The following is a 25,832-nucleotide window of genomic DNA, read 5'->3' as shown; positions in this document are numbered from 1 at the left end:
CCCTTTGGCCCCTCCGACAGGTGGTGAGCCCATCGGAAGGGGGACCCACGTCTCCTCTTCGGGCTGAGCCCGGCTGGGCTCCGTGGGTAAAAGCCCGGCCACCAGGCGCTCGCCATCATGCCCTATCTCCAGGCCTGGCTCCAGAGTGGGGCCCCAGTGACCCGCGTCCGGGCGAGGGAACGCCAGATCCAAAGTTTGTGTCCATCATAAGGGGTCTTCGGGCTGYRCTTYGTCTGGTTYCTCACYTAGRACCTGTCTGCCTTGGGTGACCCTACCAGGGGCATAAAGCCCCAGACAGCATAGCTCCTAGGATCATTGGGACACTCAAACCCCTCCACCACGATAATGTGGCAGCCCAAGGAGCCATTGAATTTCACATTCTTAAACCAAATATAAATGCTCTATTGAAAAGGGGAGTAAAATTGACACTCACTTCAAAGACAGGACAGGACTTTATGTATCACAAAATCTACTTCATTTTCTCACACCTGTGCCAAAATCACAAGTATTTTTTTAATACGACAGCAGCAAATTTATTTTAAACCAATGTTTTGGGTTAGCTAATCTTAATTAATCAACTCTTTTCATCTACTCTTGGATTGGGACTCTTGTCAGTTAATCCACCATCAAGGTTAGAGATACCATCACCTTCAACACAGACATGAATCGTAACACTGTTTTGCTCTTGGGTACTAGCATGTAAATATAACAAATTTTCAATATTAAACCATTACTGATCTAATTATGGTCATTATTACTAAATATGATGAAATTAATTTTCATCAAATTGATTAGTAACAAATCCAGAACTCATCTTATACTTCACTTCTTCGTCATTAGAAAATATAAAACAGTGGCCAAAAATGAACAGCACTGTGGCCTACCTGGTATGTGGAAATGCCGGGGAGCAGCCACATATGTCGAAGTAGATGAGGGAGATTTGCCATCAGAGTAGGTGGATAAACTCGGAGTACTCCGACCGCTTTCACTACCTCCAATGGATTATGGATGTTAGAGATAAAGGGAAAAGGGAAATGGAGGTTACAAAGGTTGTGGAGGAGGGGAAACAAATATAGCTTTATGGAAAGCATATTTGCAAAAACCAAATGAGAAAGTCTGGCTACAAACACTTGTCCTAGTGATTTGATAACCCAACCTATTATGTACAGGAAAATGTCCCCCACAGCATCCCACCACCACAGCCTGAACCGTTGATACAAGGCATGCTTTCATGATGTTGACACCAAATTCTGACCCTAACATCCGAATGTTGCAGCAGAAATCGAGACTCATCAGAACAGGCAATGTTTTTCCAATCTTCTATTGTCCAATTTTGGTGAGCCTGTGCAAATTTTAGTCTCAGTGTCCTGTTAGCTGATAGGAGTGGCCGGGTGTGGTCTTCTGCTGCTGTAGCCCATCCACCTCAAAGTTCAACGTACTGTACATTCACAGATGCTTTTCTGCATACTTTAGTTGTAATGAGTGGCTACTTGAGCTACTGTTACCGTTTTATCAGCTCAAAATCAGTCTGGCCATTCTCCTCTGACCTCTGGCATCAGCAAGGCATTGCGCCCACAGAACTGCCGCTTACTGGATATTTTCTCTGTTTTGGACCATTCTCTGCAAACCCTAGAGATGGTTGTGCATGAAAAGTCCAGTAGATCAGAAGTTTCTGAAACACTCAGACCAGCCCGTCTGGCACCAAATACCATGCCATGTTCAAAGTAAAGTGGCCCGTAAGTATGCTCTGCATCCAGAGAAACGTGGAGAAAGCTGGAGCATGTGACTGAGTATGAGAGAGTGTCAGCTGACTGTACGCAGTCTCCTCCACATAGGGAAACAACTCATTGGCAGTACTCTGGATGCAAGTAGATGAGATCACCAACAGAGTGTAATGTAAGTGATCTGATTTACACCATTACACACATGCTGAGAATTCCACACATGAAGTTCAGAAAGCTGCTAGTGTCAGCCTAAACGTAGAACAGATCCTCTACACAAAGAAAATACTTAGTGGTGAAGATATTTATCACCAAATGACCAGTGGGAACACACAGGGCACTGTGTTACATCTCCTACTGAAGAATGAAGAAGGAATTGGGTTAGCATTAAAAAGCATGGTTCAGTACAAGCGTTACATGACCCTACAAGCCAGCAATAGATATCAAATTACATCCCAGTCCACCCTGTATATCTGCACTTTTTATTTTATCTTCTGAACTATCATGGGGAATACCACATGGCTCAAATTTGAAACTCTTCAATTTCTACTATACCTGCTGCCACTAGGCACTATTTTCTACATTTTTCTGACAGTTACACATGTAGATTCTACAATTTTATCAAAAAAAGGTCACAACAGAAGAGAAGGTTTTTTTTTTGTCAGTGACTCAAGGGTGTTTTCATACAGTCCAATGGACTCGATTCAAATGGGGAACAAAATTTCAAGACTAATATTTCATCTGGTACAGTTCACTTTCACACTGCACCTTGGGCGCCGCCAGGAGCCTTGGGCCCGATGGAATACCCCCCCTGTCCCCTTGCTGTAACAATTTCTTGAGTCTATTTGACCAATAAAAGGTGTCAAATTTTAAAGGCTTGCAACTGTCTTGTTTTCTTTGGATACTAGCACAATATTTACTGCTGGTGAACTTTACATGTAACAGTCCACATTCTGCATGCAAATAGGTTGCTTAAATTTTTTAAAAATTATATTTAGTTTACTGAAATGTCTCTTCCCATGAGCAACAGTCATAGGCAACATGCAAAACATAAGTAAAGCAATTCAAACTTCTTAAAAAATGCTAGTTGCATTTCATTCAAGCTGCAGTATACAACTTTAACAAAAAATATGTTCTCTCTATATTTGTTAAAGCTGTCACCGTGTCGTGACAGTCTGCTATGAGACAGATAATCTGTGAAAAAAATCAGCCTCCTACAAGTCCTCCCTGAATTACTATTGCTAGCTAAAGTAATGCAACGTTCCGGCCTAAAACAACCAATCAGAACGAGGAGGAGTGTCGTGGCGCTGTCAATCAACCTCACTCACTGCTGTGCTAATGGCGGAGAAACAACTTGTCGTTACAGGAAAACTGTTTATCTGCTATCAAGCTATGATAGCTAGACTGAGCATTCACAACAGGTTGTGCTAGCTGCAGCATAGCACACAGCAAGGGGGAGAAAGGATGAGCAGCTACATGAGATTGTGATTAACAGCATTAAAACCCGTCTCCTGCTTCTGATTGGTTGTTTCTAGATAGCACTCGGAGAAGGCAGAGGGAAATACATTTTTCACAGATTATCTCTCATGCCATACTTTCACAACATGACAGTTTTAACAAATATGTCAAAAAATATATTTTTTCATAAAAGTTACATAATGCAGCTTTAATTTCACTTAGGAGGGACGGGTCAGGAGGGACATGGTAACAGATATCTGCAATTTAAATGGAAGTTAAGGTACAGTGATCCCTCGCTATAACGCAGTTCACCTTTCACGGTCTCGCTGCTTCGCGGATTTTCTTTGTACGTTTTTTTTCACAGTGCATTGGTGTTTTGCGTCCTGATTGGCTAAAATGTACGTAATACAGATTGGCCATTCAGGAGATGGAAACAGAAACATAAATGCCTGCTGAAAAAAACTGTGGCCGGAGGCTTTGTCGTAGATACAGCTGTGAATCTCGCGGGGCAGCTTGGAGGAGAAGCTTTAATGACATGACTCCGGATGACATTAATGCCGTGATTGAGGCACACGTACATCCGCTGATCTGAAAACAGGCTTTGTTCTTTGGTTTCAATGTAGAGTATTTAATTGTGCTGTGTAATAATTGTAAGAAATAAAGGTAACTCTACTTCGTGGATTTCACTTATCGCGGGTTATTTTCGGAACGCAACCCCCGCGAAGAACGAGGGGTCACTGTAAAACTGTTTGGCTGTCTCAAGTCCAGACAGAAGCCTGTTTTTAATTATCATTATATAAAGATTGTTTGAATTTCTGTCAGTAATAAATATATTGTTTTTGTTGTGTAATTGTAGAATGAGCAAAGACACAGAAAAATTTCCTATAGACTCACTGGAATTATACTAACTTGTCACTGAACACAGTGTTGCTCACCTTTTTCACTGGGACAGGGGTGAGGGCTTATTCTGGTATCGTGGTTAGAGCTGCTGCTGACTGACTCATCTGTTGTTAAGTGTGGTAAAAGGTACAGTGACAACTTAAATATGTTGGTATATGTTGGTACTTTTTCTCTTAATTCATTAAGTTCTAGTGAAATGGAGGCAAACTGTAGTCTTTAGCTAAGCTAACTATGCTAAATGGTTGACAATTTCACACAGTCTACTCACCTCTCTTGGAGAAAAACTGGGTTACAAATTGACACTGTTGTCTTTTTCTCTCTCTATATATATATATTTTTTTGAAAACCTGTCTTTATAATTTTTCTTAGCAGCATAGTAAATGTCACAGTAGTTCTGGTGTTCTGCTCACTGCTGCTGAACACGTCACTGTCATGCGCACCAAGCAGGAACAAACCATTTCATGCAGATACAGGGGGTGTTCAGTGCAAGTATGGATGTGGGCTTTCAGGTCTGAGAGGGGTAACATTTAATTTTCACTGCTAAAAACAATTTTTAATAAAAGAATATGATTAATTTTGTAATTGGCAGGGCCCAAAATTCTTTTTATTTCTATGAACAGAAAAAATAAATAATATGTACACATATATATTTATCAGAGACGTGGGATCAGGTGAGGCAGAGCCTCAGCTGTCATCATGAAAAAATAATATAATCATTTATAAAGATATTTTCACCCTGTGGTTTGTACTATAAAGTACCTATTTTTCATTTAATTTAACCAAATCTGATGATTTTTTTTCCTTCATAATCGTTGAATTTTCTCATTTTCCCATTCAAATGCTTGGAAGCGAAGCCGGTGAGGCAGCAGTTAGCTGAGCCTCACCTGGGATTGATCAACTTCTCGCTAACTGCACCGGTTGTCATTCTATGAGAGCATGCTCCTCCTGTCTGTATGTCGACAATAAAATGGTTAAAAACATTTAATGTATGAACTGATTTTCCATAATTTAGCTTATGTATTTAATGTACTGTGTTTTTATTGTCACCAACTGTGTGTGTAACGTGTTTCGTGTGCTGAGGAGCGATTATACACGGCAGAGCACAGACTCGAGGTGAGGCAGGCAGTTCTCGTGCCTCATCACTGGAGGCGCTCATGATCCCAGACATTGTGACTCCACAACTGCAGAGTAAGAGACGGTAACAGCGAGCTAGCCATGCAGAAGCTGCACTGATACAGAGAGGGGGAAAGACGTGGTTTTGAGTTGTACTTTAACAGTTTGTCCCTTTGCTGTTAAGAACAGCACGAAATTAATAATATCTACATGTCTAAGTTTGATTGAGGTAACGGAATTATTCTGCGGCGCGGCTAAGCATCACATTTTAAAGAATAGTCGTTTTGTACGCATGCGCGAAATTTCCTTATGTAAACAACAACATGCAGGGGTCTAGATTTGTAAATCCGATTATAATTAAGTCGGTGCCTCACCAGCTATGAACCTCACCGCACGTCACTGATATATATATATATATATATATATTGCAGGGGGTGGGGGTTGCCTGTTGGTCAAGGGCCGTTGGAATTGTCCTAACTTTCCCCCTCTATATAGCACCCCTGCACTGCACTGTCAAACAAACCAAACCCTTTAAGCAACCTGTTGCCACCCTCACCTGTGGTGACGCTGTACCAAAAATCACTGAAAGAAACTTCTTCATGAAATGTAGATGAAGTGGCATCAAATAATAGCATTTTTAGGATTTTTCTTTTGTCTCTGGTAGCGCTAGGCATGCACTTTTACCTTGGTTGTAATTACCCAGAATGACCTGTGCTATAGTCTGCTTTCTGCTTTTGGAGCAGTCTCCCATCAGCTTTTTAAAAAATTATTATTTCCTTTATTTAACCAGGCAAATCCTGTTGAGATCTAGATCTCATTTTCAAGAGGGATCTGGGTAGAAGTCTGCAATACACAACAATCTGGTTACAAAAACTAATTATTACATATGCACACGTGTAAAACAATTTAAAAGCAATGACACTGGTTAATAGAATCACATTGCATGTTTTTAAGAACCGATGGTGTTCACATATGCATTCGAACTGCTCCAGAGTTCACTTCAACCGAAACGAGGCCTACGGACCAGAGTTCACTTTTTTGGTCTGCATCAGAGTTTGATTACACATTCACCAAAGGTACAAATGAACTGGACTTTCTAGGCAAATAAACTGGAGTTTGATGAAAGCAGACTAAACAGGGCTGGTGTGAATGCACTCTTAAAGCTGCAGTATGTAACTTTTTCGAAACCATGGACTTGGCCTGAAAATTTGAACAAGTTCATTATAACCTAATGGGTAGAAAGCTAATCAGAAAATATTGAGTATAACAGATGTTTTGGTATTGAAACTGCTCATGTCTGTTTTATAAGAATTTGAAGATATTATATGAAATGTGCACTATTTTTTATAATCAAAATATGCTGTTTGATGCACTGGGTCAGAAGAGAGGTCAGGAGAGCTCTGTGCGGTTCAGGAAACAGTTTGAGGCAGTTTGAAAAGAGAAACACAGATAGCTGATAAACTTTGGTCCTGCTTTCTTGAGTAAAATGTTTCTGTATGAAATGAACACATCTATTGTTTGTACCCTGGGGAAGTACGCAGAGAGAATGGCTTAGACAGCAGATAGATTCATCCCTGACCTTAACACCTGCATGGTGTCTGGTGTACAAACAGCACGTAATGGCATATGCAGGCAGAGACCACCTCTAAAACAGTACATTGAAACTTATCAGACAGTAAAGAACACGCCTTGATATAAAAGTAACTGAGCTAAAACAACCAGTCAGATCACTGGAATGGAACCGTCTTTTTTCCTTCCACATGCAGTGGTCTCTTCATCTTCGTATTTTGCATTTTGCTTCCTTTGTGGCTTTGGTATCTGATGACCATGTTGAGCTGTTGGTGTGATTTTTAAGTATTTGATTGTTTGAATAAATTCTGGTTGATTGTGAAGTTGAACAGTGACTGTTGTCTTTGTGGTTTCACTTTTACACATGAGATTAACTGACCTGGAGAGACGAGATAACAACGAGCAACAGGTAGAAAATTTCTCATTTCTCAACACAAGTCAGCATTAGCAGTTGACATTTTTTGCTTTACACTGTGTAACATTTCATCTGTAAGTTTTGACATGGAATTCATGACCTCCGATGAGGGATTTACACCAACAGCGACGGGCACGGTGAAAGGGAAGCCATGGTAGGCCTGTCTGAGATCCATCCATCCATCCATCCATCCATCCATTTTCTGCCGCTTATCYGGGGTCGGGTYGCGGGGGCAGCAGCTTCAGAAGGGAGGTCCAGACTTYCCTCTCCCCAGCCACTTCTYCCAGYTCCTCCGGGGGAACCCCAAGGCGTTCCCAGGCCAGCCGAGAGACATAGTCCCTCCAGCGTGTCCTGGATCTTCCCCGAGGCCTCCTCCCGGTGGAACGTGCCCGAAACACCTCACCATCGGGCATCTGGTAAGGATGCCTCCTGGACTCCTGTCTGAGATAGCCCACAATAAAATAATTTCACCAAATCTAAATGAATTTAATTCTGATCCAAAAAATGCGCTGCCGCTGTTTGCTGCACACCTCCTTTCACTCAAATTGGATACAGGCTGACCTGTATAGACACTTATATGAACCCCCCGTGTGGAATTATTTTCCCTTGGTGAACGCCACATCAAGGTAAGAGTTTAAAGCCCAGCACATTTGCTCTGGTTGCACATCTCTGTGTGAAGTGCAGGAATAACTTGTAGTCACGTTTTCAGAGGTGCGCATTGAGGGAGCGGTGAGAATGATTTATCTTTGTGAACAAAGAACTATATGTGATGTTAACACACTGCCCTCCGTTTGGCTCTGTCTTCCCTGTAAAGTTTATGTATACTTTCCCGGTTGGCCAGAGTGTTAGTGGTTAACCAACCAGCGCTAACCTCATCATGCATGTTCAGCCCAGTGAGGAGCTTCCGCGCTCTCCTTGTAGTTACACTTCACGCTGGTTTTATATTATTATACTGTATATATATATTTTTTTAGTATTATTCTTCTGGTTACATGACAGACCAAACCATATCAAAGCTTTGTCCACTTAGTCAGCCAGAGCTAATGCGTGCAGCCGCGCTGAGATCTGAAAGTCTCGTCCCATAAACCTGGGCAACCAAAACAGTTTCTGTGGCCCTTATTAAAAACAGACATGAAATGGATGAGCTACTAAAGCCACATTAGTAGCATTAAATTAATTAAATCTCCAGTTTGTTGCGCATCTCTTCGCGCAGTGCAGTAGATTTAACTACCATATTTTTCGGACTATAAGCCGCTACTTTTTTCCCAGGCTTTTAACCATGCGGGTTGTAGCCCGGTGCGGCTTTTCTGTGGATTTTTATTCAATCACCACTGGGCTCTTTAGCAGGAAGTGAATCATTGGAAGTCACAATTGGAACTTAAAGGAGAAAGCGCTAATTTTAATTTAAAATAAGCACATGCTAGCAGTAAGCACAATGGAGAAATTTCTTCAAACTCATACCCCCTCATCATGGAAACCAAATACAGAAGTTCATATGATGCAGCTTTTAAGTTGAGGGCTATCAATCTGGTAGTACAGAAGGGAAATAGAGCCGCTGCACGTAAGCTCGGCGTGAACTGATCTATGGTTCAACGAAGACGCAGGGCTGCATCCTTGTGAAAAACAGAGAGTGGCGGAGATGAGATACCAATGGCTTAGTGCGGCTTATATATGTAAGTTTCCAGTTTTTTGTTTTTTTTGTAGGTGCGACTTATAGTGAGGTGTGCTCTATAGTCCGGAAAATACGGTAATCATACAGCCTGTCCAAAGTTATATGAGGCCTGGATCAGAATTTGATTTAGGGGCCTCTCTTGGTGCTAAAAACATCAGCACCTTTAACAGCTTCTGTGTTTGATTTAGTGAACACACACACACACACATATATATATATATAACTTGAAAGAAATTTCACTTCCTGATTTAATACCTTGAAATTTGGCTTCTGTCTCTTAAAAAACACATCACAACTAGGCCTGTAGCGATAAACGATAAATCAATTAATCGCACAATAAATTAAACTTATCGACCTCATTTTAATTATCGGTTTTATCGTCTCTTTCCTGCCTTTTTTTTTTCTTTCTTTTGATGACACTGAATGAAAAAAGGCTCAACTCCGGTGCTCTGCACTGACCCTCCCTTCCTCATTTCCTTAGTGCAGTGCTTCTCAACTCCAGTCCTCAGGCCCCCTGTTCTGCATGTTTTAGATGTCCCTCTATTCCAGAACAGCTGATTCAAATGATTGCATGACCATCAAGTACTGCAGAAGCCTGTTAATCACCCAAATATTCAATCCAGGTGTGTGGCAAAAGGGAAACACCTAAAATATGCAGGGCAGGGGGGCCTGAGGACTGGAATTGAGAAACATTTCCTTAGTGTAATGTAAAAACCTGAGACCACACATTAGCCGATAGAAATCCTAGGTATAACGGTTCGATCGGGTTCGATCGTGCCGTGTGGTGTCCAGCCACACAGCCATTATTTTGGACTTGTAGCCCAAAATAATGGCTACAAGTCCAGTTAACTAATTTTAATATCAGGCATTAATCAGTGCTTTACTAGAATCTATCTGTGATGCATGTGGCTCAGAAGAACAGCTGAAAACTTACCGGGTTTATCAACTGCTGTAGCAATTTGGCTCCAACTCCTCTCTGTCATTTCTATATTCTTTGCACGAAACGTTAAATAAATGTTAATGTTGTTTCCACATATTATCTCCAATGTCCGCCGCTGTTTGGAATTCCCCTTGTAATTTTCCTTTAGAAAGCGCAGAGGAGAATCCGTGCTTTCTGATTGGCTACCCGTCACATTCAGTGAAGCTCCCAGTCGGGGAAAACCCCTGATTTAGATCCACGACCATCTAAATCACATTACAGGATGATTGGTTATGAAATCACCAACGTTGGCCGATCTAAGATTGTCTTAAGGGGAAAATGGGGGCAAAAAATTGTTTAGTGTGAACTATTGCATTAGGTAGTCGGATGTGCCCATCTTCTCTATTTAAATCTAGTGATTACTGAAGGGGAATATAGTTCACAGACTTCATAATCTGCACTCTTTTCTTTGAATGCAGTATCTATTTCCACTTTGACTTTATGTTGTTTACTTTTTATTCAACTAAGTTTTTTGCTAATGGAGACTGAGAATCCTTTTTTTTTTGGTTGTTTTATTTAGTTTATTTAGTTTATTTAGTTTATCAGTTCTAGTGTTATGTGTTCTTTTGAAAATAAAGTGTATCTATCTATGGCAGGAAATATCGTGCATTATGAGTTATTTCCATTAAATCAGTGTCAAAAGGTATTGAAACAATATTATCGTTTATCGCAATAATTTTTTAGACAATCGCTCAGCAAAATTGGTTATCGTGACAGGCCTAATCACAACTCTACCTTCAGGAAGTCATCACAATAGTCCCTCTCTGATAACCCTTTAACAGTGGTTTTTACCAGCATTGCACTGAGAAGTAGCTACTAGCTAGTCTGTAGGAGCTTGGACACTGCACTAGATGCAAGGCGGGACTAGATCCAACTATAGGCATTTTACACATCTGAATGATTGCCATGGACATTAAAGGATTTATCAGACATGAACGAAATAATTAAGGAAAACTCCATGAATATTTTTGATGAGGGAATAACATCATGATGTACAGCTCAAAGAAGTCGTTTTGGAATGATGCTGCCCCATTAAGGTGAAATTGAAATTCAAAAAATTACTGCAAGTAATCTTTGGAAGCTGGAAAGGGGATGTTTATATTCAAAAAATTTAACATGAACTGTTTCAAACTCTAGAATTGCAATTTAGACTACTGGGCTGAAGTCGCAAGATAGTTATTTGAAAAAGGTAGAAAAGGTACATTTGTATAAAAAAGTACATGACAGCAGCAACTTGGTTTGATTAACTGCATAACACAAGAGTACTTCTGGAACAACACCAGACAACACCTAACAGAAACAAGATTCTTGAGTCAAAAGTGAGGTGATCTGTCCTTGTGGAAAATCTTTAACAAAACGATTAGAAAAATAAATAAATTCAAATTGAACCAGTTGTCTGATATATAACAAGACACAGCTAGAGTTGAACATCAAGAAGATAAGGCCATATGACACATATCTAGGGATTATTCAGTTATTCAGATTAATAGTTGATAAAATGTCAAAGGCTTGCAAACAACGGGGACAGTAACCTAAACAGATGGACACAAAATGAAATCCCCAACCTTAATAAAGATAAATGTCAAATGAAAAAGCATCACAATTAGAACTTTTACACAGAGTTAAACCATGCACCACAACACCATGTCCACAAACACAAGTGAACAGAGCAAGCAGAATACAAGAAGTCAATGGTCCTGTGAATATGCTTTGAGGAATCCCATGAAACTCAGCAACACCACGATACCAAACAACAACATCACAAAATCTCCCAACTACTCCACAAGGGGGAGAAGAGACACAAACAAGAGAAAGACTAATGGTGTCTTTACCGTTGGGAGGTGGTAAATTGAGATGCAGGGATGTCCTAGGCTTAGGACCGGGAACGGGGTCCTGTTTGAACCCTGAGGCGTGAGGGACATCAAGCAATGGGGAGAAGATGAGGCCCAGGAAAATTGTTGGACAAGCCTTTCAGCAGGGGTTTCAGAGGGTGACTAGTTACAGTGCTGGTTTGTGATGTTGATTTTATGAGTGTGTGATATCGTGAACAGCATTATCAGTTTCATGGCTTTAGTTTTAAAAAAACAAAGAACATGAATCTTCATGGCTTAAAAATAGTGAATATAGCCCCATGTAATAACAAGATTTTCTGTTTCCAATGGTAGGTCATCAATCTATAGTTAAAGAATTCACAGATTAAGAGCTTCCAACACACAATGAATCCATGTTAAACCACAACCCAGGGTTAACAGTTAATTCAGAAAGCCTTTAACAGCACTCCCATTCATGAGGACCTTGGTGGTAAGACGAAAAACAGAGTTGGCAGGCATGTTGCTGCTTTGTTGAAATCCAACAGCATCTTTCCAAGAGATTTATAGCTTTTCTACTAAGGTTTGACAGATTTTAGGTATGTCACATTACAGCTTTTGCTAGTTTGTTTTCCTATCTTAAGGCTGACAGCAGCAACAATCCCAGCAACTCCTCCAGTCACTCCATCTCAAACATGCTTTGATACCTCTGAAATAAGGGATGTAGTTGTGCTGCTGGAGCATTGCCAGGGTTGTAGGGTTCAGCTGTAAAGACAAGCTTGCACTGCCACTTAGTGGTGTTGGTGAGTACTTGCCAATGCCTACAGCACCCACACTCCCTTCAGCCCTGCCAGAGCAGTGTGCAGGGAGGGAGGAGGTATCCCTTGCCAAGGTGGAGGGGTTCCTTACACAACCCAGGAAAGGTTTAGGTGAAAGGAGGGAACTGGAATCACGGGCCAGGCTGCTGTATTTAGCACCCATGTGTACTTCTGGTCCTGGATGTCCAATTACATAAGAAACGTGGAAATATTTGTCAAAATCCTATTGAGTTGTCCAATTCTTCAGTCCAAAGAACTTAAAGTGTTTTCACAAATATGTTCTAAGTTAGATAATTACAGTTTCCCAAAAACAACAACAACAACAACAACAAAATGCCATTAGACATTTAGATCATGTCTATTGGCACTTTAATTCAAAACTGGCAGTTTAAAATGAAAATGTTTAGATATTGTTACTATTGCTTTATTTGAAGGAGATGCATTGAGAGAAAACACTATCACCAGCAGCGATGAACATCCATGGCGATATTGCACAAACCAGATAGAATCTCTGTTTTACAAATCAAGTTTACTCTTTCACAGGTTAAAGAAGCACAGTACAATTGGGTTATTACCTGGTCTGCTGTAGTTCTGAGGGGAACGGGACGGGGTGTACCGTCCATACCCCCCCAGAGAGCTGTTGGAACTGGGGCTTGAGGGCCTCCGCTGACGGGGTGACTTCTCCCCATCACCCTGGATACAGAAACAGACAAGAGAAAGTCATCTACCTGCCTTTGTTCTGCGCTGCAAACAAAGCCAAGAATGTAGTGAAATTCCATAAATGAAATACTCCTGATGAATGAATGAAAAAAACAAGAACAAAAGAACAAAAAGGACAAATGATTTGATTTCAACACATTTATAAATATACATTTTGACAGAGTTTACCCTAACATTTACATAAACACAGAGTTAAAAACTAACTGCCCATCAACCACAGAACACACAACTTTGTTAAAATACCAGAGAGAGAAAAGCTCAGTCAGAATTTATGTGAAATTAAACATAAATTCAGATTTTAACGGGGAGGGGTAAAATCCATCAAACATACTCCATCAAAGTATGTTTACTTTGATGGAGATTACCATCAAAGTCAACATAGTGTCAATATAGTGCCAACTTTTTCCCCTTTAACTGATTAATTTATTTCTTCTACTAGTATAAATTGAAAATTTTGCCTCTCTAATAAGAAAATTCAACAATTTCCACTTATTAGCTTCTATTCAAACATTAGTTTGTTAAGGCTTTCTATGTAGGAAAAATATTGATATCTTTTATAAATACAGTGTTTTGTGGTCAATGTTATTTCACTATTATTTTATTAACGTTGGTTGCCAGTTTGGATAACCTGACTTCCTATCAAGCTATAAGAATGGAGGAACAAAATGTCTCAGACCAGCAGCACATAGGTGGTTCTAGAGGCTGGTAGAAGTGTCTCTTTGGCCCACTTATATATTAAATGATAAAATATTACCCTATTTTTTTTGTTTCATTCTTTAATTGCTTTCTAAGCTGCAATTTATACACATATCAGGATGGAATAATAACATTAGGGAGGCAACAAAAACCTATGGTTTTAATTTAATTACTGTATTTTATAAGTGCATGAATAAGGGAGAGCTGTATGGACATATTAAATCTGGAGGGTGGGGCGCTGATGACATGTTTGCATACACCTCAAAGTATGCAGTTGCGCCCCTGTCTCCAAGTCAAATTCTCCTCCAGGCCTCATATAGCCTTGGACCAGCCCTGCATGATGAGTTAAATCCTCTGCACTGCGTGCAGAGTTGCGCAATAAACAGTAGATTTAATAAAATCCTGCTAATGTGGCTTTAGTAGCTCTTCCATTTTGTGTCTGTTGAGTTTTTAATAAGAGTCATAGAAAATGTTTTGGTTGCTGGAGTTAATGGGACGAGATTTTCAGATTTCCCTGCAGTCACGCGCATTAACTCTGTCTAAGTAGATGAAGCATTTGGTATGGTTTGGTGCTTAGTGTAACCGGAAAAATAATAAAAGAATCCAAAACAGCTCATGTCAAGCTGTGGACCATGTTTGTCAGATATGTGCAAGTATGTTGTTATTTTAATGATCTTATTCTTTGTGTAAGCACTTTCTCATTGGCTTTGTTTGTAGCTGTGCTACTAAATATAAATTTTTATTATTCGTCTTCTTATCATTTTGTCAAAGATGGAAGCCAGTGTTGAAGCCTTCCTCATTGCTGTGGAACCAGGACAGCCCTTCCTCCTGCATGTTGGTGAAAACAAGAGCAGCACCAAAGACACTTCACCATCAGTGATCACAAGGCCATCTGTGGCTGCTTTTGATTAACTTTCAAAGCACACTTCACCTTCAGTGCAAAGTACCATGAATTCCTCTACAACTTTGGTACATTAATCCAGCCTACAGTTTTCAACATTGATGGGACTTTTGCATGACAAGTGAGGAGATAAAGATCCTTGCTTTTACTTTACCTGGCAGAGTGGACACTCTTTATTATGATGATCATTTAAATTAACTATCAATAAGAGGATTTGTTTTATGTTCTTCTAATTAAGGACTTAGTTTATTACTAAGTTGGAAGTTTTCTGCATGGTCATCATTGAAGGCCATATTGTCTTTGAGAGGGTCCAGCCAACATTCCAGACAGGAAAATGTTTTCCAGCTTCTACATCTTCAACCTCCAGTATCAACAAGAGGCAGCCAAGACTCTGGAGTTCATTCAACGGTAAAACCATTCCTATAATTTTTTTACAATGAGCAAAATACAATGACATGGTTTTAAAGTTTTAAAGCAAGTTATGATTAACATTTGACAAAGTTGGTGATGTTTTCTCTTTACATAATTAAAAACAGCTTTATTTATATATTGTACCTGCTGTCTTCAGAATGCCACACTATTCATATTATTAGGAATTTTCCCATTTTTTATTGTGTTTTTTAGTCAATTCATTGGGATTAACCCAGAAAGGGGCACAAAAGCTGGTCATGGGAAGATGGTATCAAAAAAGACAGGAAAGACCATTCAAAATAAAAAGCAGACAGTGAATGTGCAGGTTTCCACCTTCATCAAAAACCTGATGGACATTGAGTGGCATCTCATTCAGGTTAGTTGTTGTCCTTTTCTTTTCTTTGAAATATTTGTTTCCATATCATTTAGGATCTAAGTTATATTGTCTTCTCTTTTTCCATGTTGGACGGTACCTTCATCTGCATCTAATAAAGAAAGTGCCACTCGGACTCTTGAAAATCATTAATAGTTCACATTTTAAAACCCTGTTCATTCTAGAATTCCACATTATTTCAACCATGTTGAATTTTTGATATTGGAAGTCTTTTTTTTATTTGTTTAGTGATACCCAAAGCATGGATGTTTCTATAAGAACTGTGTTTTAATGTTCTTAAGTTTGTAGAAATTAATTACTTAAACCCAGTTTATGTCACTGTAAACTGAAAGTCTTACATTTTTATTCCAAACTATATCTTGAGTTTGAAGGCCTATTTTTTACCAGTTCTCTGAGGAATGGTTATGTGTTATTTGTTTTGAATGTGCCTCTCCTCGGGTGTCCTCTCCTTGGGCTGCCACCTCTCTTCGGGCTGCCACCTTATCGTGGTGGCAATGATCCCAATTGTGTCCCAATGATCCTAGGAGCTATGCTGTCTGGGGCTTTATGCCCCTGGTAGGGTCACCCAAGGCAGACAGGTCCTAGATGAGGAACCAGACAAAGCGTAGCCCGAAGACCCTTTATGATGCACAACAACCTTGGATCTAGCGTTCCTTCGCCCTGAGCCAGGCCTGGAGGCGGGGAACGATGGTGAGCACCTGGTGGCCGGGCTTTTACCCACGGAGCCCGGCTGGGCTCAGCCCGAAGATGTTCTGGATGTTGCAGGGATGTGTTGGTTGAAGCAACTCTGCAATATTTCATGGACATCAGGGGCAGTTCCCCTGGATTGGCAGACTGGGATATTGGTCCCCATGTTTAAAAAGGGGGACTGGAGGATGTGCTCAGGGGTCCTGGAGAGGAGGGTTCGTCAGATAGTCGAACCTCGGATTCAGGAAGAGCAGTGTGGTTTTCGTCCTGGTCGTGGAACACTGGACCAGCTCTACACCCTCAGCAGGGTGTAGAGCTGGTCTACACCCTGGGAGTTCGCCCAACCAGTCCAGTCTGGATTGGAGTAAGCGGCCGGGATGAGGCTCAGATGGTACGTGAAGAATGCATATGTTTTATATAGCCGTCTGTAATGTGCATTAATTAACAATTACGGATATAGTAATAAGCTGATGTTGTGTTATAGAAGAACTAGTAGAAGTGTGAATGTATAGTCACAATTTTTCAAAGTTGTATAATGACTTTATTATTATAACCTGGAATAATTTCGGATGACAGCTACCGGCACAGCAACACCGTCTCCTGTGGCTCACTCGCTTTTTCCTGTTAAAACAGGTTATTTGCATCTGCTTGCCTGTCCCTCCACCTGGGACCTGCAACAGATTCATGGGAGCTCGTCCGGGATCGGCGCCACTGCTTTAGATGTACCGGCTGCTGATCCAGTGATACATGAACACCGGGACCCGGATAATTACCTGCTGCTGTAGTGAGGTGCCGTCCAGTGTGTGACCACAGAAGCAAGGCGACACGACTGCTGCTAAGGAGTTGGCCAGGAAAGAAGACCAGAGGAAGAGGGTCTTGATCTTCAAGGGAACCAAACTGGTATCCAGGGCCGCACATCAACTCACACCATGTCAGTAACACGCAAGGAACTGATCTGGGGCATCAAAAAGAATCTATTCCAGCTGTCTGGTTCTCAAGCCTATGGGGTTGCAAGGACAATGGGAACAGAGCAGTCTGGAGCAGACAAGCTGAGTTCAGCTGATGAAGAAAGCTGCACAGATTATATTCTTACATTTATGCAATCTGAGGACTTGGCCAAGTCTGAGGATGAGGGCTTGGGCCATTTGTTGTCATTGAGTGATGTTGTTTTGAGTGTGATGGAAAATTGTGATTCAGCTGAAATGCCTATCATTTCAGATAAGGATTTGCAAACATCTACCTCAACAGTACACATCACATCATCACATTTCACTACAGAATCACAAAATCCCAGCTCACACACTCACATGACCATGCCAAATATGGAAATATGGAACAGCTACAGCTGGGCAAGAAGATACAAGAATGTACTGTCACGGCAGCCACAGCACAGCTTCTTTCAGTCCCATCTTGGTGAAAAGAGCGGAACAGAACTTTTTCAAGACCTAATGTGCGCTAAACAACATGAAAATGAAACACCACAGTAATTCTTATATAGAATGGTTGGGCTCAAACAAAGAATAATGTTCACTGTTAAACATACAGCCTCTGCTGTAAAATACGATCCATCTACAATACAATGCATATTCTTAAATACAATATGTCAAGGGGCTGGGGAGAAATACGAGCATGTTAGACAAGAGCTCAAGCCATTCCTTTCCCAACTTATCATATCTGATGAGGCTCTGCTGCGACAAGTAATCAAGACTACAACTGAGGAAAGTGAGAGAAGGCGTAGGTTGGGCCGCACCACTACACACAAAGTAACTCAAGCTCACAGCGCCCAGGCTGATCCTAGCCAGAGATTACAAGTTGAAGCCCAAGTTAGCACAACAGTGAGCAATAGCGACAATAAAATACAGAGACTGAGTACACAAGTTGAAGCCCTGACCCAGGCAATGGAATCCTTGAAACTGTTAGTGACAAAGACCCAAAAACTGAACAACATGCTTTCCCCACTCATCACTGTCAATCTGACCAACCCAGGCTCTTGAGAAAAGCACAAAAGTCATATGGTTGTCCTAAATGTGTCACACTGGCTAATCTTGATTGCAGCCACTGCTTCATTTGCGGACAGGAAGGCCATCGAGCTGTTGGTTGTTTGAAGAGATCAAAGCAGTTGGGAAACGGGACCCGGTCAAGGCAGACAACCTCTGACCGGTTACGAACAAATGTCCCAACCCAACCAAAACACAACAACAGCACAAGATAAATCTAATGAAAGCCATATAATTAAGACCAACAACATGGCACAGCCATGCAAGTTAACAGCCCCACTCATTGGCCACAAATCTCTACTAAAATGCAGTATAGCTGGCTATGCTGCCACCGTCCTACTGGACATAGGAGCTAATGTGAGCCTACTCGACCGTGCCTGGAAGGAAAAGTACTTACCTGGTGAAGATGTTCGACCACTCAGTGAACTATTGGATGACCCTCTGCATGTTTCTGCAGCCACTGGTGATGACATTCCATATGATGGGTGGGTGGAAGTGGTGGTGAACCTGCATGGTAATAATGACCCAGACTTATCCATTCGGGTGCCATTTTTAGTTAGTTGCCTGGTATTAGATAGGCCGATAATTGGCTTTAATGTTATCCAGGTGCTCATTAAAAACAATGAGAGTCAACCTAAGCTTATGTCCACTCTGTCTACCCTCCTTGCTGGTGCAATGGAGATTGATAATGGAGACAATAGTCAATTTCATTCAGACTCAGAAGGTTCCAAAAGAAGAAAATGCTACAGTGAAAATCGGCTTTAAGAAAGTCACCATTGCAGCAGGCCATGTAGCTTACATTACATGCTGTGTTCCAGCAGACATTAACCCCTCAGAGCCATTTGTGCTTTTTGAGCCCGCACTTAACAGAGTGAGGTTAGAGAGCTTGAGTATTGGGGCAGGATTAGTGGTGACTCACAAAACAGACAGACCCTTCATCAAAGTACCTATTGCAAATCACTCCAAAAATGATGTGACCTTGCCAGGGCGAACCGTCCTAGGCAGCATTGAACCCATTGTTAAAGTCATAGAGACAGATTGTCCTAAAAGTGGTAAGAGCTTCACCACTTGGAGACTGGGTATGACACCAGTCTCCAGAGTGGAAAGCTGAAAGAGGTCAGACACCACCTTCCACACCACTGTGGCACCCACCTGTGGACGTCAGCCACCTAACAAATGAGCAACAAAAAGAGGTGAAAAATATGCTGTGGGAGGAATCAGGGGCTTTTGCTCAAAATGATAATGACATTGGTGACATACCCAGTCTCCAAATGGTCATCAATCTCAAAGATGAGGTTCCTGTCCAAAAGTCCTATAGCTCTATCCCCAAACCACTCTACCAAGAGATCAAGCAGAACATCCAAGATCTTCTTGCCAAAGGCTGGATTGTTAGGTCAAGGTCGCCCTATGCAGCACCAGTAGTCTGTGTCAGAAAATGAGATGGAACACTCAGACTGTGCATTGATTACAGGTTGTTGAACCAGAAAACGGTACCTGATCGACACCCACTACCTCGAATCCAGGACCTCTTGGACACCCTTGGAGGCCAGAGTTGGTTTACTATTCTTGACCAGGGAAAGGCATACCACTAAGGCTACATAGCTGAAGGGTCCCGCCACATGACAGCTTTCATATCCCCTTGGGGCCTATATGAATGGGTGCAGATACCGCTTGGCCTCAGCAATACCCCTGCTGCATTCCAGCGCAGCATGGAGGAGATGCTCACCACATTGCGTGACGAATGCTGTATTAAGGAATACAGCATTCAAGATAAGGATCTTGTTGACTTTCTGTGTTATTCTAAATCTTTCAGTGAACATGTTGATGCAGTATGTCATGTTCTGAGAGCTCTGCAACACCATGGGGTTAAACTGCGGCCTACAAAATGTGAGCTGTTCAAGAAAGAGGTCAGATACCTAGTGAGGTTGGTCTCAGCTGAGGGTGTGAGGGTGGACCCGCAGGACATACAGGCTGTAGTATCTCTCAAGGAAAAAAGACCTACCACAGTGGGAGAGGTATGGCATTTACTGGGGTTCTTGAGTTATTATCGAACATATATTCAAGACTTCTCCGGAATTGCCAAGCCACTGTATGGGCCGCTACAAGTTAAAGAACTCCCAGATACTGCACAGAGGAAAGGAAAAAAGGGTAAAGGAGCACAGCTCAGGGACTTGGTGCAGTCCTATACCAGCGACAGAGTGGAAAGCTGAAAGTCATTCAGGGCTTAAAGAACTCCAGCTGGGGGCTGGATTTCCGGCTTTTGACCAAACGGTCCGCCTCAACCAAACTGTAGTCTCCGGGCTTAAAGAGCTCCGTCTACAAAGATGTCTGTCAATCAGAGTTCTAGCTCCCGTGTTCTTGACCAATGACTGTAAAACGGTCTGTAGAAAAGAAGCCCATGCGTTCAGTTCTGCGGTTAAATCAAATGCGATATGAAAGAAGATGGAGTTTGTCTGACCCGGTAAAGAAACACGTTTACTTGAGAAAGGAATTAAAAACAAGTGGCCCTGGGCATGGCTAGAAGAAAGAGGACAAGATGGGAAGTTGGCAGAAATTTTTACAAAAGGGGCGCTGGGATTCCTTTGGGGGGCGTTTGGTCGAAGGTAAACTTTACACCTTACAATCACAACAATACCAGTTTAGACTTTGAGCAACTTGCTAAAACTGTATTTCGTAGCGTTCATTTTATAGCATTAACACAGGTGCTGTAAGTGGTCCGGTATGAAACGGGTGTGATAAAACAACAGTACCACAGCACTTTTAAATTTTAACAATCAGAATACCGAAATTGTTTCCGTTGTTTTAAAAGGTTTATGTCAGTCTGCCTTTTCCCCATCGATACGGTTCCCGACCACCCTGCACCATACGGGGTAAAAAAAAAACAAAAAAAAAAAAACTGAGGCACACATTGCGCAAAACTCTGAAACAGGAGAAGCGGGACATAAAACACAGCGACGAACAAGATGTGAATTATGGCATTAAAACAGAGAATCCGACTCTAAACAGTGAAAAATCAACATATGATGTGAAACACATGACGATTAGATGGCGCAGCAGGTGATGAGTGAAGATTACTGATGATCAATAAACGATAAAATAAATCTAGTAACAGGAAAGAAACTAAAGTAGACATAGCAATAAACTTAGGATATTAATCAAAGGAAACTAAATAGAAATCAATGAAGAACAAAATGCAAGAATAAACTAAGAAACTAAAGTAAATACGGAGGAATAAACTGGTATGGCAAGACCTTTCGAGGAATAATTAATACAGAGGACTGTATGGCAAGAATAAACAGACACTATTTCCAGATAAAAGTTACAATAATATTGTTGAAATGTCATGGGTTTGTTGAGACCATATCTAGTACTGAGAATAAATATATCTTACAGACCATAACAGTAAAGAACTGATCACTTATTTTTATGTTATATCAAATGTTTTAGATTTGATATATTTGTTAAATATTATTTTTCATGTCAGTGTTAATATCATGAGGCTGATGACTCCATGACACTTTTGACTCATTAGGATTTGATTAAGAACCAGATTTGTTCTTTGTAATTTCTGTCCAGTAAAACTATTAATCTATAATCAATAGACAGGTCTATATAAAGATATAATCCATGTTTCTGTCTCATATTTGTATGGCATTAAAATGACCTGGAACTTTTGTTTTTCCACTGAAAGCTCTGGTTTGAACAATAAATGCCATGTGGGTGAAGTTTTATGGATGATACTCTGATGTCCCATTCTCCTGAAGGCAGCACAGAGCTGCATCACCAGAAACCCACAGAAACACTGAAGAGAAGAAGAGTTATGATTAATATAGTTACAGTTCTATCCATGTTTTAATGTTGCAGCTCAGTCGTTTTGCAAATAGTTCAAAGTTTAAACTGGCATGTTGAACATCTTTTATCTGGTCATTTTGTGGAATATTTTACAACTGAAAAATGGCAAAGAACAAGAATATTTTTTTACACTCTGATTGGCTGCTGTTAGGCCTACAAATTTTAAGTTGAATGTTCATTAAATTTTCATAGACACCTGTGAAAATTATTTCTATTCTCATGGCTTTTTTGTTCTCTGGGAAATTATTTTTGATGATAAAAACAGAAACAAGCATAAAAATCAAAACATCTACAATAGTGATAGTAATATTAATAATAAAATAATAGTGCAAAGTAGCCTACAAATTCTTTATTGGGGGGGCGGTGAGGGACCTGGGATAGGACCTATGGGATAGGAGTGCTGGTCCGAAACAGGTTGAGAAACACTGATTTAGTTGGTAATGTTGCATGTTCTAAAACATTGACTAAAAGGACTCTTATTTAATGTTGAGGGATTTTTGCCTGTAAGACTAACCTATAGGGCACAGACATTTTACATTTTGTTTTGAGTTGAAATGTAGTGAAGTCTTATTTAAGTTTGAGTGTTTAGCTTGTTAATTGTATTGTTAGAAGCCATTGTTTGCACTATTCAAAGACTGTGGCAATAGCAACGTTATAGTTAATCTCTATCATAATATGTTTCAGGCTCAGGATTTTTTTTTACTTTAAGCCCTGGTCATTTCATATGGCTCAAGAACATTGACTCCCGCTGAAAAGAACTACAACCTCCATTCTGGGAAGCTGGAGTTCCTGGCGTTAAAAATGGGCGGTGTGCGAAAAATTCAGGGATTATTTGTTCTATGCACCACACTTTACTGTGTATACGGAAAATAATCCACTTACTTATTTGATGGGCACAGCAAAACTGAATGCAGCTGGCCACAGGTGGGTGGGGGAGCTTGCTGACTTCAGGTTCAGGTATAAAATGTAGACCAGGAAAAGTTAAAGCAGATACTGACACTCTTTCCTGTCTCCCACTTGACATCAACAGCTACATAGAGGAATGCACTGAGGAACTCAACAGGGATGCCATCCATTCTGTGTGGGAAGGAAGTGAGGCTGCCAAAAAGCATGATGTTGCCTACATTGCTTCTCTCAACCTGGCCCAAGATCCAGACTCAACGGGTACGACATTACCTACCAATAGTCAAAATGAACTGGTGAGAGCCCAGAGGCGAGATGAGGCCATAAAAGAGGTCATAAAGCTAAAACAGTCAAAAGCTGTGTTCACAGAAGAAGACAGGAAGAAAGTTAGTGCCCTTGTGAGAAGACTGATGCATGAACTGAGAAAGTTGCTGTACAGGAGAGCTGGAGGGAGGAAACAGCTAGTCTTACCTGCTGAGTATTGACCTCTTGTGCTTAAACACCTGCACAATGACACGGGTCATTTAGGAGCAGAGAGAATCATTGGGTTAGCAAGAGAACACTTCTATTGGCCCTACATGAAAAAAGACATTGAGGCCTATGTTACCAGACAGTGTCCTTGCATAAAGCAAAAGAAACCTGTGACTCATGACAGATCACCAATGGGGAGCATTGTGACTAGTGCACCACTTGAACTTGTGTAAATAGATTTCATGCACCTGGAGCAGAGCAGAGGGGGGTACGACTACATACTTGTATGTGTAGACCACTTCAGTAGGTTTGCTCAGGTGTATGCAACACAAAATAAATCAGGACGGACAGCTGCAGAAAAAATATTTAATGACTTTTCCCGCGGTTTGGGTTCCCGGGCAAACTGCACCATGACCAGGGGCGGGAATTTGAAAATGCCCTGTGTGGAACTCTGCAGAAGCTGACAGGTGTGAACCACTCCAGAACGACCCCATACCATCCGCAGGGCAACCCAGCTGAGAGATTCAACAGGACGCTGCTCCAGATGTTGAGAACACTACAGGAGGAAGAAAAGAGTAACTGGAAGGAACACTTACCACAGATTGTGCATGCATACAACTGCACTAGACACGAGGCTACAGGTTTCTCACCCCATTACCTCATGTTTGGGCGCCACCCTCGCCCCCTAGTAGATCTGCTTTTTGGTCTGTTCACAGAAAAGAAGCCAGAAACATCCCAAGAATATGCAACCAAATGGGCTGCGAGGATGAGAGAGGCCTACAGAATAGCAGCTGAGAACAGCCAGCAGTCCAGTACACGAGGCAAGAGGCAGTATGACCGTCAGGTAAAGGGAGTCGTTCTGCAGCCCAGTGATAGGGTCTTGGTTCGTAACATGGGTGAAAGAGAAGGACCAGGAAAGCTGAGGTCCTATTGGGAACAAACAGTGCATGTTGTTAAAGAACAAGTGAAAGAAAGCCCCATTTGCAAAGTATGTCCTGAAACAGGTTGAGGTAAAATGCGTACCCTTCACATAAACCTCCTCCACCTTGTAAATGATTTGCCTGTGAGCATGCATAGACAGCTACAGAACAAAATATCAACCAGAGGAAGGCACAAGAGAAAGAGTCAAACAGAAAAGCATGGACAGAGAGAACCATGCTAACAAAGTGATCCGTCTGACTCTGATGATGGTGTTTCCAGAACACAATACTGGTTAAGAGTGTCCAGACCAGCTGAATCACACAGATCTCGCACCATGATTCCCTACGTGCCCCGGAGACAAGCAGTGATTTCTCCATCCCCAGGCAAATCGACTCAGGAAACTACACCACCAGGGGGAGCCAGACTGCAGCCTACGCCCACAGCAGAGGAGCCTGTGATGAGGAAGGAAAATCAGTCCAGTGAGCAGGAGCTGGAATGGGCAGGTGGCAATGACTATGTACAAGTAGCAAAAGATGGTGATGAAGAGGACACTCGAGAGGAAGATGGCCCAGCCATATGTGATGCCAATGACGACCGACCTACCTCACCCCAGTGCCAATCAGCCTGGTGATCAGCGCGAGAGAGGAGACCCCCAACGACATTGACATATGAGTCCCTTGGCCAGCCATTTTACCAGCCTCAGGGGTCAGTGGTCAGTGAACACTGCTGGACTTTGTGGGACACCAGCATTTCTACCATGGGGAATGCCCTCTGTCCCAGAGACACATTACATACTCTGTCATGCACCATACACATCACTAACTTATCCTGTCATGATTCCATACACTGTCCCTTCCTTTACATATTGACACATATACTCATACTCATACATCCATGAATACTTTAAAAAAAAGTGAAACTGAAGTTCAAGATACAATATTTGTGATGGTTTAAGTTCAAGGCTGAAAGTTTGACGTTTTCTTTAATGCCGGGAGTCGATTTCTTTGTTGGAGAGTGTGTGACCCCCACAAAGTGTGGTCACATTTGTTGGATTAAATTGTGATTTTGTTTTGAAATTTTGGAGCAATGTCACGCAATAACACAAATGCGCCGCTAGATGGCAGAAGCGAGCCCTTACGGGACTGACGGTGCAACATTGCGGTGTCGAGGAAGTTCACCTCCATTCCAATGAGAACTACCAGCACAGCAACACTGTCTCCTGTGGCTCACTCGTTTTTTCCTGTTAAAACAGGTTGGTTCGGGTCTAAGCTGAAAACTGATATGTGATAAACATGATTGTTCTGTTAACCGTCGTGACATTGGTCCCCAGTGTATTTGGTTTGTGTTATTTTATGTTGTCATTATAGTTAGCTAATAAGCTCTCGGTTAGCTGCTCAGAGGATTTCCTCAGATGGTACGTGAAGAA

At 41.4% G+C, this 25,832-nt stretch overlaps 1 protein-coding gene across 13 annotated transcripts in view; it reads right to left on the bottom strand.

Annotated features, from left to right (window-relative positions):
* The window catches only part of ablim2 (actin binding LIM protein family, member 2), a 145,872-nt gene that overhangs the window by 21,262 nt on the left and 98,778 nt on the right, over nt 1–25,832 (bottom strand). For 6 of the 13 annotated variants that reach the window (XM_008434833.2, XM_017310474.1, XM_008434832.2 and 3 more), the window contains 4 exons: nt 13,029–13,146; nt 12,343–12,630; nt 11,660–11,731; nt 885–992 (listed from right to left, as the gene is read on the bottom strand). In XM_008434833.2, the coding sequence (XP_008433055.1) occupies nt 885–992; nt 11,660–11,731; nt 12,343–12,630; nt 13,029–13,146 (586 nt within the window). The remainder of the gene's footprint in view (nt 1–884; nt 993–11,659; nt 11,732–12,342; nt 12,631–13,028; nt 13,147–25,832) is intronic. The other 7 variants (XM_008434836.2, XM_008434842.2, XM_008434840.2 and 4 more) reach the window with 5 other exon arrangements.

This window comes from Poecilia reticulata, linkage group LG18 (assembly GCF_000633615.1).
Source record: "Poecilia reticulata strain Guanapo linkage group LG18, Guppy_female_1.0+MT, whole genome shotgun sequence".
In the NCBI taxonomy this organism is placed as follows: Eukaryota; Metazoa; Chordata; class Actinopteri; order Cyprinodontiformes; family Poeciliidae; genus Poecilia; species Poecilia reticulata.
Note: the sequence above shows the minus strand (reverse complement) of the source record. Positions and strands in the feature narration are given on the sequence as shown.